A 17,766-nucleotide genomic window follows, 5' to 3' on the forward strand; every position below is an offset into this window, starting at 1 on the left:
CTTGTTGCCACCCTTAGGCTGTCCATCTTGTTGTTTCCCCCACGGTAGGAACTCCTCAAGGGCAAGAACCAAGTCTTTCATCTCCATTGTTCCTCAGCACCTGGCACAGTGCCAGTCATTGTACTGGCTCTAAGTAAGCATATAGATGAGGAAGTGAACCAAAGGAGGGCTGTGGCAGGGAATGCCACTAGGCTAGGGGTCAGAAACCTGGCATTTTTTAGAAGTAGCTTCTCATTCATTTGGGCTTATGAGCCTGAACTGAGCCCCTCCTGAGTTAGCTTGTAGAGCAGCCTATGTGACTAGGGAGGGTTTCTCTTTCCACTATGGTATAAATGGTATAAATAATAATAATATATGGTAGAATATATGGTAGAATAAATGGTAGTCTCCCTGTGCCTTGGTTTCTCCCATTTGATATTCATGGGCCTCTGAGCAGTCTGTCCCCTCTCCCTCCTCACCTGGGGCTCTTAGGAGGGTGATATGTTTGTAGGAGTGTTTCCCTTTGTTTTTCCAGGGCAGTCAATTGATACTTGGCCAGCTCTCTCCGAAGTTACTCCTCCTGAACCTCAGTGAAACCCCAGGGGCACTAGCTCAGCTAAAGCTTCTGTCATTAGTGACAGGACTGTCCTGCCTGTCAGAAACCAGCGTGACCACTGAGTCTTCCCCTGCTCCCTCTAGACTCAAAAGCAGAGGTTCTAATCCTGAGCCTGCCCTTGAACCACCGGGCTATATTTTTAAAAATATCGAAATCCTGTCACCACCCCTAGAGATGCCTCTGTAATTGATCTAGAGTCTGAACATTGGTATTTTCTAACGGCTCCTTAGTGCTGACAGTATATACTTGGGACTGAGAACCATTGTCTCAAAGAGTGTTCACCAGAAGGAGCTGTAATAGCGCTTGAACATCCCACTGCTGGCCTTGCCCTCCCCACCACCACCCGCCCTGGAAGGCGGAAGAGGAGAGCGTGTATTTGCCTCTTCTGCACACCCCACGTCGCCTTCCTTAGCTGGTCTGAGACTGTTCCCAGACTGTGCGATTGATGGTGCAGTGTGGTTGTGTCCCCCACCCTCAGCCCCCACACACTCTCTCTCTCACGGCCCAATGCTCTTAACCTTGGGCAGGTGACTGGAGCAGAGATGGATTATCTGTGGACAATGGTTTGATTTTGTTTTAGAGGGCATTAGTGAGGGAGAACAGTCCAGAACTGTCTTTGCAATTTAAGATGAATATTTCTTTTAAGATTTTAGCTCAAAGAATAGCTTGCCCACTGGCTCCCAGATATCACATTCCATCCTTCGGTAGCAGAAGAGTCTGCCTTAGCAGTGAGAAGCAAGGCCAGACACCAGTTGAAATCCCAGACAGCTTCCTACCCTCCCTCCATATCTTGTCAGATATTTCAAGCTTTAAGTCCTTATTCGTGCTCTGCCTACTTGGCTGGCTGTTCTTGCACTTGAGCGGCTTGTTTGCCTGGACAGGTCCAAGCTGTCTGAGCCATCAGCAGCTGCACCTCCTCCCTCGCGCCTTCTGTCTGAGCCAACCTTGATTCACAGTAGTGCAGATGGCCCCAGCCTTATCCAGCGACGTCTGCCACTCCCATCCCTCTCCTGCCCTGCTTTCCCCCAAATGAAGGGGCTGGGCCAGCCGCTGCCTGCAAGTCAACCTGGGGCTAAGATGAAGACCACTCTTAGTTCATGCTCTGGCATATTAACCTAGGAAACATGATAAAAATTTTATCTGAAGCACATAGGACAAGGGTACAGGGGGGTCTCAGTTCACGTTGTATAGAAAATACTTTTCAGCCTGCATCGGAGCTAATCTGTTTTTGCAAATATGCTTAGTTCCACCCACTCTGCTTCCTAAGTATTACTGGGAGCTGAGAGAGGAGAGAGCCGGTGCCAGAAATTACCTTTCCTTCTTTTCCTACCCTTTCCTCCCTTAAATGCAGACTGGACCACTCAGTGCACCACTGCTCAGTTCCTCAGTCCAGTTCAAGATGCTGAAAGGTAGTGCCCTGTAATACACCACTGTAATCAATTCATTTCCCTTCTCCTTGTCCCTCTCCAAGAGAAATGAAGTGACAGGTAACAAATGCGAGAGGGGTCGTGGGTGACCTTGTACATGAGAAAGATATGCTGCAGTAGCCCTAGGGCCTCACTCTGCCTTCCACCCTGGCACCTCCGCTGCTGAGCTGTGGACAAGGCACGGGAATCAGGGGGTCCCATCTAGCAGGCTCTCTCTGAGACCCTGAGACCCACAGCCATACCCTCTAGCAACAGCAAGCAGCAAGGAGGGAGTGCTGTGGCAGCAGTCTGTTCCACCTGTGTGGTTTGGGTTGGGGCATACAGAGCAAATACACCAGCTCAGTGCAGTCATCTGTAAACCTAAGGGACCCCAGCAGCTTTGGAATGCCATTGGTTCAGCAGTACTAATACTCACATGATTCATCCTGAGGCTTACTTCGCTGTTACACACATTATTTCAAGGCTTTTTTTCTCAATGGAGAAAACTGTCCCAGTCCTAGGCTGCTTAAAACAGGAACATAAGCCCCCAAAGCCAACCCTTTTTATAGGGTAATAATCGGGACTGAGATCTGTTAGTCCCTGGAGTGTTTTTTTCAGGATAAGGATATTTTTAATCCTTAATAATGACAGAATATCTCTGTTGGCACCCAAGGACCAATAACATACTGACTAAAGAGACAAGGACTACCTGAAGAGTTACCCGGTTTTTTTTTGTTTGTTTGTTTGTTTGTTTTTAAAGATATTATTATTTGACAGAGAGAGACACAGCGAGAGGGAACACAAGCAGGGGGAGTGGATGAGGGAGAAGCAGGCCTCCCGCTGAACAGGGACCCCGATGCGGGGCTCGATCCCAGGACTCTGGGATCGTGACCTGAGCCGAAGGCAGACGCTTAACGACTGAGCCACCCAGGGGCCCTGAGTTACCTGTTTTTATCTCCATAGTTCAAGGCCAGGCATTTGGTGAGTGCTCTCTGTCCCAGTGTGCATGGGGCCACTTGGGTAGAATGGAATTAAGGGACCTTACTCCATTCCAAATGTCATGGCTCCTACAACCTAGGGATGTGGTCTACTCTCTTTTGTCCCACTTGGCATGTAAGGAAGAAAGATCCTTGGGCATAGCCCAGAACCCAGGAACCTTTTTGTTTCTCTGAAGCCACATGATCAAGATCACTACGCTGGTCAATTTCCTGTTCTTCATGGCGGGCCCTGCCTTCCTGGGCTTCCTTCTAGAATATGTTGCTCTCTCTTTCTGCTACAGTTGTTGCTTAACCTCTTAATTAGGAAACATACTCTTTTGGATCCATTGTTTTCTCCTTTGACCACATTTTAATGACCTGCCTGCTTTTGTTTTTGATCCACAAATTCTAGTCAGTTAAAACTGCTGGGCTGAGAGTGACTCACGGGCACAGTCCAGGTTCTTGAGTTGGGTCCCAAGGACCTGAACTGACAGTATTTGCCTTAACTCTCAGAGCAACCATCAGATTCGCAACCAGAAACCTGTGGCAGATACACTGCCAACCCCATCCCCAATTCTATGAAGGATAATGGCCCTGGAGCTGCTCAGCATAGGTCACAAGGACAGAAGAGCTCCAGAGTGGGGGGACGCTGCCTTCCCCATCCTGCCAGGCCCCTAAGAGCATGGTCAGAGGCTTGGAGATTGGGATCGGGAGGTTCTGCTCCCCATCTTCTGCCCTCTGTACTCACTGTGGGACTGCCTGCCTGTAAGCCTGCCTCAGCTCCCAGAGCAGCCTGCGCATCACCTGGCGGTCTGCTGGTGCCAGGATGCCCTGGACCTGAGAGGGTGCATGAGAATAACTACTCAGTGCCCACATGTTTCCTGTTGTCTCAGGCTCCAGGTGTTGCATTTGCTGAAGTTTTAGACATGAGAGATGAGATGGCTCTGTTCTCTCAGGGGACAAGTGGGGAAAGATGCCCCAGCTCACATTTCCAGGGTCTGAATTCCAAATGGACAACCCCATTACCAGGCTCTTAGTGTCTCCTGCTCTCCACACCACACCTGGTTCCACCTCAGGCCATTTCGTACCAGCAGAGGGAAGCCCTAGGTCCAGCGGCAGCAGCACTACTCAGGGGCAAAGTCTTTACCCTTGGAGTATTTTGTAATCTGGAGTAGTGAGGCCTCCACTTCCAGACCAGAAACGAAATGGAATGACCTTGTGGGGTGGACATGTACAGCACAGCCAGCATTTGTTTGGGTTGTTGATTTCCACATAGTAAATGGTTCTAGTTGCTACTGAATGTCCTTGCCTCCGTGTGATGGTCAGGTTCTGTATCCACCATGTCGTTCATGCAGGGATGGGGGAAAGATAGCTTTGCCACTTTCCTCTGGCACCTGAAAATGGTTCTCCGTGCTACACGGAGTTAGCACTCTGGAGAATCACCAGGGAGACCCCTCTGTCTCCTGCCAAGCTCAACAAGCCCTGCCCATACGCTACTCTGAATCATACCTCCTTCCCCAGCTCAGCACAGGGCGCCGCCTTACGGGAAAGTCCTGGGTGTCAGCAGGAGAGGCATTTGAGGAGAAATGAACTGATGTAGGAAGGGGGAGTGCCGCTCAGTCATCTTTTAAGCAGAAAGGAAAAGGTCATCAGAGCCATATGGGGCCAGGCTTGGATTATTGTTGACTCTGCCTTGCTGCGGCAGAGGGCTCAGCTCACCGGGGCCAGCGCCGGCCACTGCCAACCCCATCCAGCTGCTGACGGCCCAGGCACAAAGAAACGTGTGCTCTGTGTACACAAACGGGTCTGCACACCAGCGTGAGCCCGTTTTTAGCCCTTGCCCAGGAAGGGCAGCCCATGACATAGTAATTTAATTAAATGTACCTCCCTCCATGGCCCACACATTTGAAGAGGTTTGGGGGGAAATGAATCTGGCTGAGGAACATTACCCTGCCGCCCTGGCACTGCCCCAGAGCTGAGCCGCAGTGCCATAAAGGGTCTCGCCATCCTGAATCCGGCCCAGGGCATCTGTCTGCACCACAGGCTCTCTGGCCGGGCTGCCTGCTGGCACCTCTGGCAAGGCAGCCTCTGGAAGCATTCCGTCTCCATCACAAGGAAGCCACCAGGGGCAAAATAAGGGGACTCCCCACCCCCTCCTCAGCAGCCTCAGCAAAAACTAGAGCCCTGGCGTTATCTTTCCCCGCTGATTTCCGTGTAGAAGAAGGGAGAGGGCAGGATGGGAGGACCCCACCCTTCAACTGACACCACAGCCTCAGTAATAGCGATCACCCCAGTTCCGTGTTGGCCCACATTCCTGTACCTCTGTCCTGGAAAAGATCCATATTTAGGGGCCCAAAATTGATTCCAGTGAACTTATCACCATGTTTCACATCTCAGATGCTCATCAGTTTTTGTCCATTGTGTCCGAGCTCAAGCCACAGTCCGCACCCCAGAGCCCTCCCCCTGCCTTCCAGCCAGCCAGTGCTTGTCTTGCATGGAACTCCTCACTCCTCCGGAGGCACCTAAGCTTTCACTTTCTCTTGTCAGAGTGCCTGCCCATTTCATCTTCTCACTAACCTCTAGCCTCCCGCTCAGCTTTTTATATCCCAGGTCAGCAGTACCATGCCCGCTGGAGAAGAGCATTCTTTCTCGTGATCCTCACTCCCCACCAAGAGCATATCTTCCTGGCTGGCTAATCTCTCCTGCGTAATGTTAGCAACACCTCCGGGAGAAAGGGAATTTCTCTGGCACAGTCTGTCTCAACACCAGCAGAACACAGGCTGTTGCTTAGGAGTGGGAATCATTAGAGTTAGGCCATTATTGGAGGGGACCAGTCTCTAGGGGGGCTAGCAGAAATTACCACTCCTTAATAGATGAAAACTCATTTGCCGGAAGCCCCTGCCCTCCTCTTTATTTCTCTGCATTCTCCACCTCCCTTCTCTTCCCAGCTTTGAAGTCAAAAAGAGAGGTAACGCAAGCCCATCCAAGATGGCAAATTTCTGCTAAATTAACTTGGTTAAAAGATCCTTGGTTGAAAGCGGCTGTTCTTTTAGAATGTTTCTGTTGGGACTTGGCTTAAAACCATCATGAAGGAGACAGATTCTGATTAAATGTATGTGATAAAATTATAGCCAGGACTCCATTTCCCGAGAGGATTTGTTGAGGTGGCTAGGAGACATCTACTAGCTTCCTAGACCATATTTCAGAGAAGACCCTGGAGTCAACCTGGGCTGTCTAAGCTTTCCCTGCAAGGGTCCCCTTGTTTACAAAGGAACCAGGGAAGGCAAAAGACGTGGAAGCAGGACTCCAGACTTCTCTGCTTCTCCAGTGGTCATCTTGACCTTGAACAGACCTCTAACATGATTTTTGCCTCTGTATGCCTTCCCTGCACAGGGATGCATGTTCTTTACCTTATAGCTCTTTGCTGTTGTAGGGGAATGGGGGTAGGTGGCATGAGCAACAAATGTTCCTTTTAATTTATTACCTGTTTGGGCTGCCATCAGAACTCACATGCCTTGGAACATTTGTGGTTGAAGAGAAAGGAAGAGTTGCCTGATTTCTCAGCTCTAGCTGTTTGAGTGAAGTCATGAGTGGGCACTGTGTCAGAGCATTAAGCACAGATAAAGCACTGGTGTGAAAGGCCTTTCCTTCTTCCTCCCTCTCCTCCCCTCCTCCCCCTCCCCTTCCTTCTCTCCCTGGAAGCAAACTGTAAGGGATTGCACCCAGTCGCCAACTCCAGGGGACACTCCTCACTTTGTAGTTTCTGTAAATGGCGCCCCCTGGATTTGTCAGTCACCGTGGCCCTGCTGAGGTTCAGTAGCAGTGCTGGGTTGAGAATCCAAAGACCAGAGATCTGGTCTCTCCATCACCAGCTATGTGACACCTGAGCAAATCGCATCTCCCTGGCCTTCATTTTCCTCATAAATAAGTTTTCTGAATTAACTTAGAAAGTCCCTTCTCTGTCTCCACATCCCTGAATTTTGAAGCTATAAACCATCATTCTGGCCTCAGCGTTTTGCCATCCCAAGGTTGGCCAGCCTTGATAACACACCCATCATGTGAAGGTGGCCTCAGCTGACATGATACCATTGGTCAGAGCAGATGTGGACTTCAAACGGGAATATGGCAGAGGGGGCTAAAGAAAGGGAAAGCTACCCTGCAGGCACAGCAGGCTGGACCGAGAAGGGCATGGAATAGGCCACTTCCTCATTCTTCTTGTTTTCGTACCTCTCTGTGGCTTCAGAACCTTCTTCTGACACACATGCACACAGTACACCCAGTAGGTGCAATCACTTCCCTCATCAGAGTAACCAAATGAAATGCAAACATGCTTGGAGATATCTCAGTCTTGCCAAGTATCTCCAAGCCCCCCTCCCCATTTCTAATTAAAAAATTATCTTCTCTTTCACTGGTTCCTCTAGCAGTCTCTTCCTTGGCCCTCCCTCCTTTCTTACTCCAGACTGTCCCAATTCATCCCCTTAAAGAGATGAATTGGAAGAATATGCTGTCATGTCAGAAGGAAGCCATTGTCAATTCACACAGGCAAAGCTAATAGGATAAAGTATTATCCAACTTCCTTTAAGTCCAGAAATTAAGTCTTCTTGCAATAGTAATAGATTAGAACTTGTAACCACTGCAGCTGCTGGCTACAGGAAGAGGCTGTTAGTATCCGAGGCCTCAGCTCCATTTCTGGGCCTGTGCTGGGCCTTTTGTGAGGGACGCACTGAGCATTCCTGCAAACATTGCTACGCTCTGTGGAGAGCTGCCTGTAACTCATTCACTTCACCTACAGGGCAGAATCTGAGTGGGAGAAGCTGTCTGAATGGTCTTACTGAACCCGGATGAGTAGGTAGGTGAAGGGAAGAAGCCAGGGCCTTGAAGACTCTAGGAAGAAGTAGCCAGAGGCCAGGAAACCAAACTTTGCACAGGGAACAGTTAGTGTGTGAAAGCTCTACTCAGTCATCCTTGCTGACTCATTGAGCAGGTAGAATGACTTATCTGGTGACTAAATCAGCACCAGCGCAGACATAGGGAAACCAGAGGTGAGACCTTAAAGAAACTTTAAGAGACTATAGATGAAGGACTTGCCTTGGAAGAGGAAACTGCATGAGAACTGTTGGAAGAGTCATCAATCTTCTGGAATGGAAGGATCTTGCAAAGATGTCCTAGGTCCTATCATGGCAAATGATTATCCTCAGGTGGGGATTATGGAGGGAAACACCCTGATAGAATTATTGGAGGGTGCTGCTTATTAGGGGGGTTATAAGGAGGTGGGTGGGTATTAAAGAAATGCGTGGATTAAGGACTATCCCTTTGGTATTTAGTAATCAAAACTTTAGTAATTGTTCTAGTATTGTTCCTGGATGCACAGAATGAATGACCATGAAAGTACCTAAGTACTACTTTGCTCCATCTAGTCCCCACACCTGGCATTAGGACAGCCTCTCAGCTCAGTGCTTCCCTGCTGGAGGGTCAAAAATCTTAATGGGATAAGTTAGGGAAGACACCATCCTCTCAAATGCTAACACTCTTTGACAAGAGAGCTTCTCCCAGGGACATCCCCCACAGGCCTCAGCCTAATCTCTCTGACTCACTGCCAGGGTCCATGTGCCCTGAACTCACAGTCATCACCATTTTTATGGGAAAACACAATTTATATAATATCCTCCCACTGGAGTAATACTCTTTTTGTGTGGCTAAATAGTGACTTGCACCACCCTTCACTGTGAAGAGAAGTGAGGGACCAGATTCAGAGCAGACCCCTGAATGAGCCAGTCAGGGTCAGGATTAGATTACAGTCCTAAGGGCCGGGTTGCTTTCCCCAAGCAGGGGACAGCCTGCAAGATAGAGAACAGGACTGTTGTGGGTAGGTGGTTTGGCCCAAGTACTGACGGCAGAGCTGGCATGTACCAGAGGATAAAACCTGTGATCATCCTAAAATCTAATTCTAGCTACTCATTAGGAAATCAAAATGCATTCTCTCTTAGGCTTCTCTTGGAAAGTTAATCTCCCTGCTTTTCTTCTCCTCCGTTCCATGCCATGAATTTCACACTTAACAGTCCTCCCCCATCCAGGGTCCAGCCAGCCTCTTGCTTGCTGGGACAGAGGAATCTCCCTGGCTTTCCTCCTTAACTGCATTGCAGACCCTTAGCCTGTGTATCTGCCATATAGCTCCGTTCTGCTCTCACTTGCTCAAATTATGGTGGGTTTTTGTTTTGTTTTTCCTGCCTGTATTTTCTCCAAGCCCTCTAATTCTGTTTTGAAGCCCCAATAGCTCCTCTCTGTGCTGCCTTCTCCCTCCTGGTGCCTCAGACCTCCCCTCCCCTAACCTTCGTAAGGCATCCTGACAGAGAAACAGGGTGAGGTGGAGAAGACTCTAGGAAGTTTATCCTCTCAGTAAAGGACCAAGGTTTCTGAGATAAATGTATCCTGGCCCAGCCCTCACCTGTGCATCATCACCAACAGCAGCACCTTTCCTTTTTTCTGGCTTACTGCAAAGAGAGGTCATCTATTCCTGGACTAAAATGGTGCCTTGGGCCAGCTAGAGAGCTGGATTAGGGAACAGAGCACAAGGCAGTTTTCCTGGGGAGAAAAGTACAACCCATCTTTCCCACTGGGTCTGGGCTCATGTAGATAGTGCTGTCCCCTGTTCCTGACTTCTTGATAAGCATCCTTCCTCTGTGGAATAGCTCCAAGGCATGTTCTCTCTTTGGGCACAGAGGAGGTTCTAGAATAGAGGTGGTGATTGAGGAGGGCTGATCAGTTGGTCTGTATCCTTATGTTTATCATCAAAAAACTACCAGCAGTACAGCACTCAGTTACCATTCTGAGTGTGATTTTATTTATATAATTTTAATTCTCATAACCTATGTAGTGGTGAGGTGTAGATACTCATGTCCATTTTACATATGAGTAAGCTGAGTATTTGTCCCAAGTCACACAGATAGGAAGCAGTGGAGCTGAGATTCAACTCAGGAATACCGGATCCAAAGTCTATACTTGTAAGCACCGTGCTGAGTTGCTTTGCAAGCATGTATGTTTCACTGATCTGGTTCCTGAAGCATTTATCCCTGCTCCAAGAAGCAGTTTACTTCATTTTAATTTAAAGCAAAGATGAAAACAACCTTAATCTACAGCCCAAACCATTCTCATCCCTTCAGGGGTAATGGGTGCTTTCTGAATGCTGGAGACCAGGAGAGGTGCTTTGGGGCCAAAAGCTGCCTTGCAGTTCAGCTGAGGCAGGATTTAGAAATGGCGTGAACAGTGCCTGCATTAGCCGAGGGCATGGAGTGCTGAGTGCCAGCAGAAGAGATAAAATCAGACATATGTTTGGACATAAATGTTCTATCTCTCTCTTTTTCTTTTTCTCTAATTTTAATCCCCTGCTGCTTTGTTGCAGTAAAATGTCAGGGCCTTAATTGTGGGCTCTGGCCCCCTGAGGTAGTATAATGTGGGCTGTATAAGGTCCCCTTGGCCCTCTCCTAGCGCTGTGCATCTCCACAGAAGGAAGCCAGAGCTCTCCACCATTAACGGCATGGACTCTGGACCTCTTCCCCACCAACAACAGGAATTGTTTTGCCAGGGACTCTCTACTACATTGTTCTACCCAGCACCCAGCAAGTTGCTGGCCTCGATACATGTTAAACAGTCATGATAAAACTAATGTCTCTAGGCCTTAGAAACTATCCTATCTACTCTCCCTTCTTTGATAATCAGATGCAGCATAACACCAAAGAGTGATGAAAGGCCTAGAGTAGATTATGGGAGTGGCAGCCACAGACAGCATGGCACTTAAAGAGCTGGGGCTGGGGTAGGTATAGTGGTGGAGGGGGTTAAGGAGCCCCCCAGTAGTCTCATCATTGAGCCAGACAAGCAGAAACTATTCCACTATAGAGCACTTACTCTGATAGGTGCTTTAAGACCTCTGCCACTCTACTCCGCAAAGCTTCCAAGGCTGAGGTTGGGAGAAGGCCAAGTTACCCCTCTTCCCTTTGTGAACACCCTGCCTTATCTACGTCACCCTGTCTCTGGCAGCCATCTGCCATTGCCTCAGGATCAGAAGTTGTGTTACGTGCAGTCCCAAGAATCAAACTCCTTGGCACACGTGGCCCTTTGGCTGTGGGGTCCCTGTGGTCAGAATTCTGGTCAGACGTTGGAGGGCAGTAGAGCCAGTCCTGAAGGAGATTGAGCACCTCTAAGGAGAACACAGCAATATCTACAGGAAGGTCCCATTTTCATTGCATATTGGCCAGGAAAGAAATAGGTTCTTGAAGGCCCAGAAGAGCTTGAGTAAGGAAGGCACATTTGACTTGGGAGTCCAGAGATCTGGGTTTCAGTCCCACCTCTTCCACTCACCAGCAGTGTGACCTTGGAGGTATCTTTCCATTTCTCTGGGGCTGTTTCCTTGACCAGAAAATGTAAAGGGATTAGACTAAATGATCTTTCATGGCCCTTAAAAAATTTTCTAACTCCCTATAATCAGCAGCAGTCTTTCCCTCTTAATGTGTTGCTACAACTACTCCCCTGAAGAGCTACCAACCCATGTCCCATTCTTAAGTAACAAACCCTATAGCTTGGCCGCCAGGCCTGAGGATGAGTCACCAACACAGCATGAAAGGCCGCACTATCCGTGCTCATGGAGCTCCTGTCCGAAAAGCTGTCCCAGGTGCCTGCTACAAAGGAGGAGATACCCAGCATTACGGCAGTGGAGGTTTGCTGCTCTAAAAGCTGCAACACTGCCCAGGTTGAGGAGTGGACCCCGTGGGGAAAGGAAGTACCCTCGCAGCTCTCAGGACACTTCCACCCAGGAACCATATTCTCAGTCTCCCCCACCTCCTTTCAGCTTCCTTCTGGAGAGCGCTTCTCCCTCAGCCCCCAGGCCGTGGGTGTTTGTTCTTAGGCCTCTTCCCCAGGGATCTATCCCTTCCCTCAGCTCTCCGGTTCAGCCACAGACACTTCATTCCAGAGCCAGTGTATAATCCCTCACTATCCAAGTAGCTGTCACAAAAGGAGGGGCATGAGGCAATTGGAAACACATCCTCTGTTTCTGAAGCAGTTACTTTCTCCACAGTTGCCCCTGAGTGTGTCCCCAGGAAGCTGCTCTAAACAGCATGAGTTGTCTTGTGGCACTGGGCAAGGGAGCATTTCTTGCTTTTTCAGCTGGTCCTGGCCAAGTCCCACCCTTTACTCTGCTGCAGTTTTCTCGTTGTATTGGCCGTAGGGTGGTAAAGGAGAGGCAGAGGGAAACATGTATGCGGAGCCCGGAAATGTGAGTGGCAGTTTCTAAGTGTGCACCATGCATGCATGCTGCCACAAACACTGACACCCAGAAATGACACATATATACACCCAGGGGATTAAGAATTGGCCCCTTCTTATTAGCCAACTGCTGCATAGTGCTGCCTCTCTCCCCGTTCAGTGCCAGAGAGATCACACCCACTCAGTCCCGATTCCCTGCATTAGTATAAAGCACTGAAGAGACGCAGGGTCCGGGTTCATGCAGCTTCCCTGGACGTCATCACTCGGGAAGCATCAGGAGACAGATACCCACGACCACCAAGACATGTTTGGCTATTTGGCACCCAGAGAACAGAAGGAACACTGCCTGTGGGAAATTTAAACCAAACAACATTACTGCAGACCTCTTAAACCCAGGTCCCCCAGGGTCCCTGGGGAGAGTCAGTGCTGCCTGACCAGCAGCTTCTGCTGAGGTGGCATTTAACTTCTGGCCTGGTCCCAGGAGCTGAGGCTGACCCATTTCCCCTGCTTTTCCAGGGCATCGGGAATTTGGTTCTACCCCCAACAAAGCCAGGGACTAACACACTTAGCTTGTGGAAGGTGCACTAGAATCGGGGTGCTTTTATTTAAGCTAAGGAAAGATTGTTGACAGCTTTAGCATTTTTAACATTGTCTTCCCCTCCCACCTTACCTCTCCCCTCCCCTTCCCTTTTTGTCTTTAAATAGAAATGACTTGGTTGATGCTGGTAAGAACCTATAGGATCTTATTCAATTTAACCCTTTGGGGACATTGAATTAAAAATTGAACAATATTTATTAAAATACAAAAATACACTTTTCTCACATTACAATCAGTGTTCTTTTGTTGGCATTCCCCCCCACCCACCCGTCCCACCCCTTTCAAATCTGAACCCTTTATTTCTTTTTAAAGCTAAAATAATAAATGAAAGAAGTTACAGCATTAAGTGGACCAGAATAACAGAGATCTCTGCCTTCGCCACCCACACCCACCCCTTCTCCTCCACATCCTCCTGAGGTAGGCCTGGGAGAGGGAAGCCTTCCCCCCATTGTGTTACATTCAACAGGACTCCCTGCAGAACTCACTTCTTGTGTGCATGTGTATCACTTTTGTTTTAACTGTGGATTTCACGTCTTTTTTGTGAACCATCCTGTTCAGTCAAGGCTTCATTATACTTTAAATGAGCCTGTGCCCTTTTTCTCTCTCCACTCGTGTTCTGCCCCCACCCCATCACCACAACCAGTTGACATCAGCTATAATAATCCCTAATGAATCAGCATTTAGAGTAGTCACCAAATCACAAGCATGAGAAAAGCTTCCACTCCCCCAAGCTCCCCAATCCCAGCCTCTCCTCCTTCTCCACCTAAAAACAAACAAAACCTTTATAAAAAATCATAAAATGCCATCATTGTCTACAATCATTTGTCAGATACCAGGAACAACAGGTGGACATGGCACAATGCTAATTTATGGCCTCCTGTGAATACATTCTCTCTGCTTCTGCTCTCCCTCCCCACCCCCCTCTGTTGCCGCACCCCCTTCAGGGGCCTCCTCCCTCTCAAGGGAAACCCTGAATAGACACATGTCCTGCAAAGAGCAGGTTAAACCCATCTGCAGGAATCTGGTGCATTGTGAAAGCATTTGACTGAGAGCTACGCCAGCTCCCTTCCTTCTCTGCTCCTTCCTGAGGCGCGCTGTCAGGCGGGGCACACGAGTGTCCCAGTGCACCAACCAAGGAGACTTGTGCACATGGACAGACGGAAAGACTGAGCCCCTTTAGGGAGTCATTTGAATTTTGGTGGTTTTCCTGTTTAAAGAACAGTTACAGATCTATCTTCCCCTTGGCCTCAAGAAAAAAATTATTGCCTCTCAGCATTTTGGCACAGTACAAATCCTTGGTGCTTTTTTTTTTTTTTTGTATTTTTAAAAATAAGATAAATTTGCAAAGACAGCTCTCAGCTTAAGAAAGGTGTCTATAGAAATGGGTAATCCTGTATGCTATGAAGCATCTATTAAAAAATGACAGTCGACCCCCCACCCCACCCCTCAGCAGCCCGCACCCTACCTCTTTAGGGATGTTTGTCACTGTTTTAGTTTATCTTAGCAGTTTCAACCTTAGATCAGAAATCTCTTCTGGCATCATAACAAGTTGACTTGTGGCTTCTGCCCCACAGCCTTCCCAAGAACCCCACTCCCCCTTTAAATAGAACTTACAAGTTAGAAAATAGTTTTGTTTTGATTTTTTGTTTTTAAATTTTAATATAATCTGTTTCTTTTACCAGCCCATAGATTTAATATATAAGCATATACAAGAAAAAGTCTCTCCCCACTCTGTACAAAAGTTGCTGTCGTGTGTGTGTGTGTGTGTGTGTGTGTGTGTGTGTGTGCATTCTATTGCATTTTATAAGTTTTTGGGGGGAGGGGGAGTCATATTTGAGTTTCCTGTACCTTGTCCTTGGTATGGGTCTGAATTATATAAGGTTCAGAAATTGTGGTGACTGTGGGGTGCAGAGAGTTCCCCAGGCTGTTTTCTGTCCAGTGGGCCCCATGTGCTGGTTTGTAGGTGTTGTAGTTAATATGGTCATGAATTGTGGGCAGCACTACTGCCCCCTCACCTGATACACCGGATGGAGCTGCTGTCGCTGCCGCAGACGCCGCCGCTGGGATGTCTTCATCCACCTGGATAATCTCAACTGTCCGGGCAGCTGTGACTGTACTCCTCTGCTGGTGCCGCTTACGAAGTTTATAGAACACGATCAACATGGCGGCAGCTAGCAGAGTCACTGCCACGAAGCAGCCAATGATGATCTTGGTGGTCTTCATGACTTCATCCAGGCTGGTCTGCATCTTATCATTGGTGTCTGTCACGGGTACCTGCTTGGGCACGCGGGTGGTCTGAATGAGCACCGTGGTAGAGGTGGTATATGCCGGCTGATAACCCGTGGACGTAGTAGGAACAGGCTTGTACTTGCGCGTTGTATCCTCAGGTGAGATCTCGGTGGTCTCCACTGTGACAGTGGTGAAGAAGCTGTAGTTAGAGGTGTTGAGCTCGGCCGTGCTCACGTTGAGGTAGGCCGAGGCGTTGGAGTTACCTGCCACGTTGGTCACCATGCATGTGTATACCCCGGTGTCTGAGAGCAGCACATGGGAAAAGTTCAAGGTGCCATCGTTGAGGACAGAGATCCTTGGGTGGCGGGAGGCGTGGCTGAGCACTGTCCCATTGGGCAGCAGCCACTTCACAGAGGACATAGGGGGGGTCCGACACTTAAGTTCTGCCATCCGGCCCTCAGAGATATTGAGGTCCCGAGGTGCATCCATGATGAAGGGGGCAGAGCACTGGAAGGAGGCCTGGTCCACCTCCACCAGGTAGCGGCCACGCATGTGCAAGGGAGCATGACAGCGGCCACAGCAGGTAGAATTGGTGGGTATGTACTCCCGAAGCCACCAGGCTAGCCACAGAATGTCACAATCGCAGTTCCAAGGATTGTGGTGTAGGTGCAACTCCACCAGGTACCTCAGTGGGGTGAAGAGGTCATGGGGCAAAGAAGAGAGGTTATTGTGGGCCAAGTTGAGTTCCACAAGCGAGGCCAGCCCATCAAAAGCATTTCGCTCAATCAGGCTGACCTGTGAGTTCATGACCCATAGCTTCTTAAGGGAGCTTAGGCCATGGAAGGAGCCAGGCCTGATCTCAGGGAAGTGGTTCCCTGACATCTCCAGCTCCTCCAGCCCCACCAGGGGGGTGAGATTGGGCATATCTTTAATGTTGCACATGCCCAAGTTCAGGTACTTGAGGTTGAACAGTCCCTCAAAAGCGCCCTCAGAGATATACTCCAGCTTCTTGAGCTCCCCCAAGTCCAGGCGCATGAGGGAGGGCACCCGGTTGAAGGCATAAGAGGGGATGCTTTCTATGGGGTTGTTGCGAAGCCAGAGCTCCCGCAGCTTGGACAGGTACTCAAAGGCCCCGCTGGGGATGACTGTCAGCCAGTTGTCGAACAGCTCCAGGGTGTTGAGGCTGGCCAGGCCGTTGAAGGCCCCCACCTCGATCTGCCGGATGGAGTTCCTGCCCAGCTGCAGGACCTCCAGGTGGTGGAGGTGGCGGAAGGTGTCGGCCTGGATCATCTGGATATTGTTTTCCATGAGGTTGAGGTACCGGGTGTTGGAGGGGATACCCTGAGGGACCTCGGAGAGGCCCCGGCGGGTGCACACCACCTTGCTGAACTGGTTACTGCATGAGCAAACGGACGGGCAGTTCTGGGGCCCCGCGGAGGCGGCAGCGGCGATGGCTGCACACAGAATCCACACTTGCGCCGTGAGGTAGACGACGGGGAGCAGGACGGCATTCCAGGTGTGGTGCACAGTTACCTGCCACAAGAGCTTCATGGTGTGGCACGTTCATAATTCACCATCGCCTGGGATTTTGGCTCGGAAAGGAGAACCAGCCCTACCCCGGCTTAAATGAGCTAGGAGCGCCTCTTTCCATCTGGAGAAGGAGGTGGGGAGGGGGCGATTAGAGAGACGGAGCAGACCGGCGCGGGGGGGGGGGGGGGGCCCAACTAGAGCGTGGCCGCTGTCCCCAGCCCCCCGCAAGGCAAGCCCTCCGAAAGCCGAGACTTTGTCTCCCCCGTGGCAACCATCCCCACCCAGTGAGTCGCTGTCACCTACCTCGGAAGGAAGGAATTGGCGTGGTGTCCTTAAGCGTTCTCCACAGGAGTCGGCCACGTCGTTGCCATTCTTACTTCTTAGTTTTAATTAACAAAAGGGGGAAGTCCAGGGGGTGGGGAGGGCAGAGGGGAGGGGTGGGGAGGGAGGGGTGGGGGAGACAAAATGGCTTCTAGTAAATCCGGAGCAGGCTACGGCGAAGCGGCGGAGTTGAGGCGCGCCGGGGAGAGCCAAGGCCCGGCGGGCTATGCAGGTGCATGCCCCCCCCTCAGCCGGAGGAGCGGCGCCACCAGCGCTTCCCTGCTTTGTCCTTGGACCCTGGCACCGGCTCGCACCAGCCACGGGGGAAGCCGCTTCATCGCCGGAGCGTGCCTCCGGCGCCCCCAGCCCGCTCCCGCGGCTGCCACCCGGCGGGGGTGAGGGGGCGCCCCGAAGCCTCCCAGGCCGCGCTCGCTGCTGCTGCTGCGCTGCGCTGCTCCCTCTCCTTGTGTCGGCGGCTCCCGGCTGGAGGCAGCTGATGCAGTCGTTCACTCGCGGGGCTGCGAGAGTTAAGAGGAGGTGTTCGAGGCTCCTTCGCCCTCCCCAGACACACACCCCCTTCTTTCCTCGCCTCTTCTCTGAAGGGTTAAAAAGACCAGAACTGGGCTTAGTTTCCCAGTCCGCCGTCTGCCGGCGCGAGGAGCAGCAGTTCGTCTAGCCCCCTGAGGGTCAGCGGCGTGGAGACAGCGCCGGGACCAGGTCCGCCGGCCGGAGAAGCGCGCGGCGGCCGGGTGGCGCCAGCACCGCAGGCCCCTTCAGGGAGTCCGGGGGCGGGCGCGGGTCCGGCGGCGGCGGCGGCGGCGGCGGCGGCGACCGCGACCGCAGCCCCCGCTG

The 17,766-nt window shown here is 50.6% G+C and overlaps 2 protein-coding genes across 8 annotated transcripts in view; one reads left to right on the plus strand and one right to left on the minus strand.

Moving 5' to 3' along the window:
* The window catches only part of LRRC4 (leucine rich repeat containing 4), a 91,879-nt gene extending 74,169 nt beyond the window's left edge, over window positions 1–17,710 (minus strand). For 5 of the 7 annotated variants that reach the window (XR_012380318.1, XR_012380320.1, XM_073899165.1 and 2 more), the window contains exons 1-2: window positions 16,897–17,710; window positions 14,850–16,714 (exon numbers count right to left, since the gene is read on the minus strand). Coding sequence is in view for 5 of the 7 variants with exons in the window: in XM_073899165.1 (XP_073755266.1) it covers window positions 14,850–16,614 (1,765 nt within the window). In the remaining 2 variants the exon portion in view is untranslated. Of the gene's footprint in view, window positions 1–13,010; window positions 16,715–16,896 lie in introns of those variants that run through there. The other 2 variants (XM_025865617.2, XM_025865615.2) reach the window with 2 other exon arrangements.
* Window positions 1–17,766, plus strand: part of SND1 (staphylococcal nuclease and tudor domain containing 1) — a 409,554-nt gene that overhangs the window by 334,435 nt on the left and 57,353 nt on the right. The window lies entirely within an intron of this gene.

This window comes from Callorhinus ursinus, unplaced genomic scaffold (assembly GCF_003265705.2).
Source record: "Callorhinus ursinus isolate GAN/ISIS: 27379988/994484 unplaced genomic scaffold, GSC_fseal_2.0 scaffold12, whole genome shotgun sequence".
In the NCBI taxonomy this organism is placed as follows: domain Eukaryota; kingdom Metazoa; phylum Chordata; class Mammalia; order Carnivora; family Otariidae; genus Callorhinus; species Callorhinus ursinus.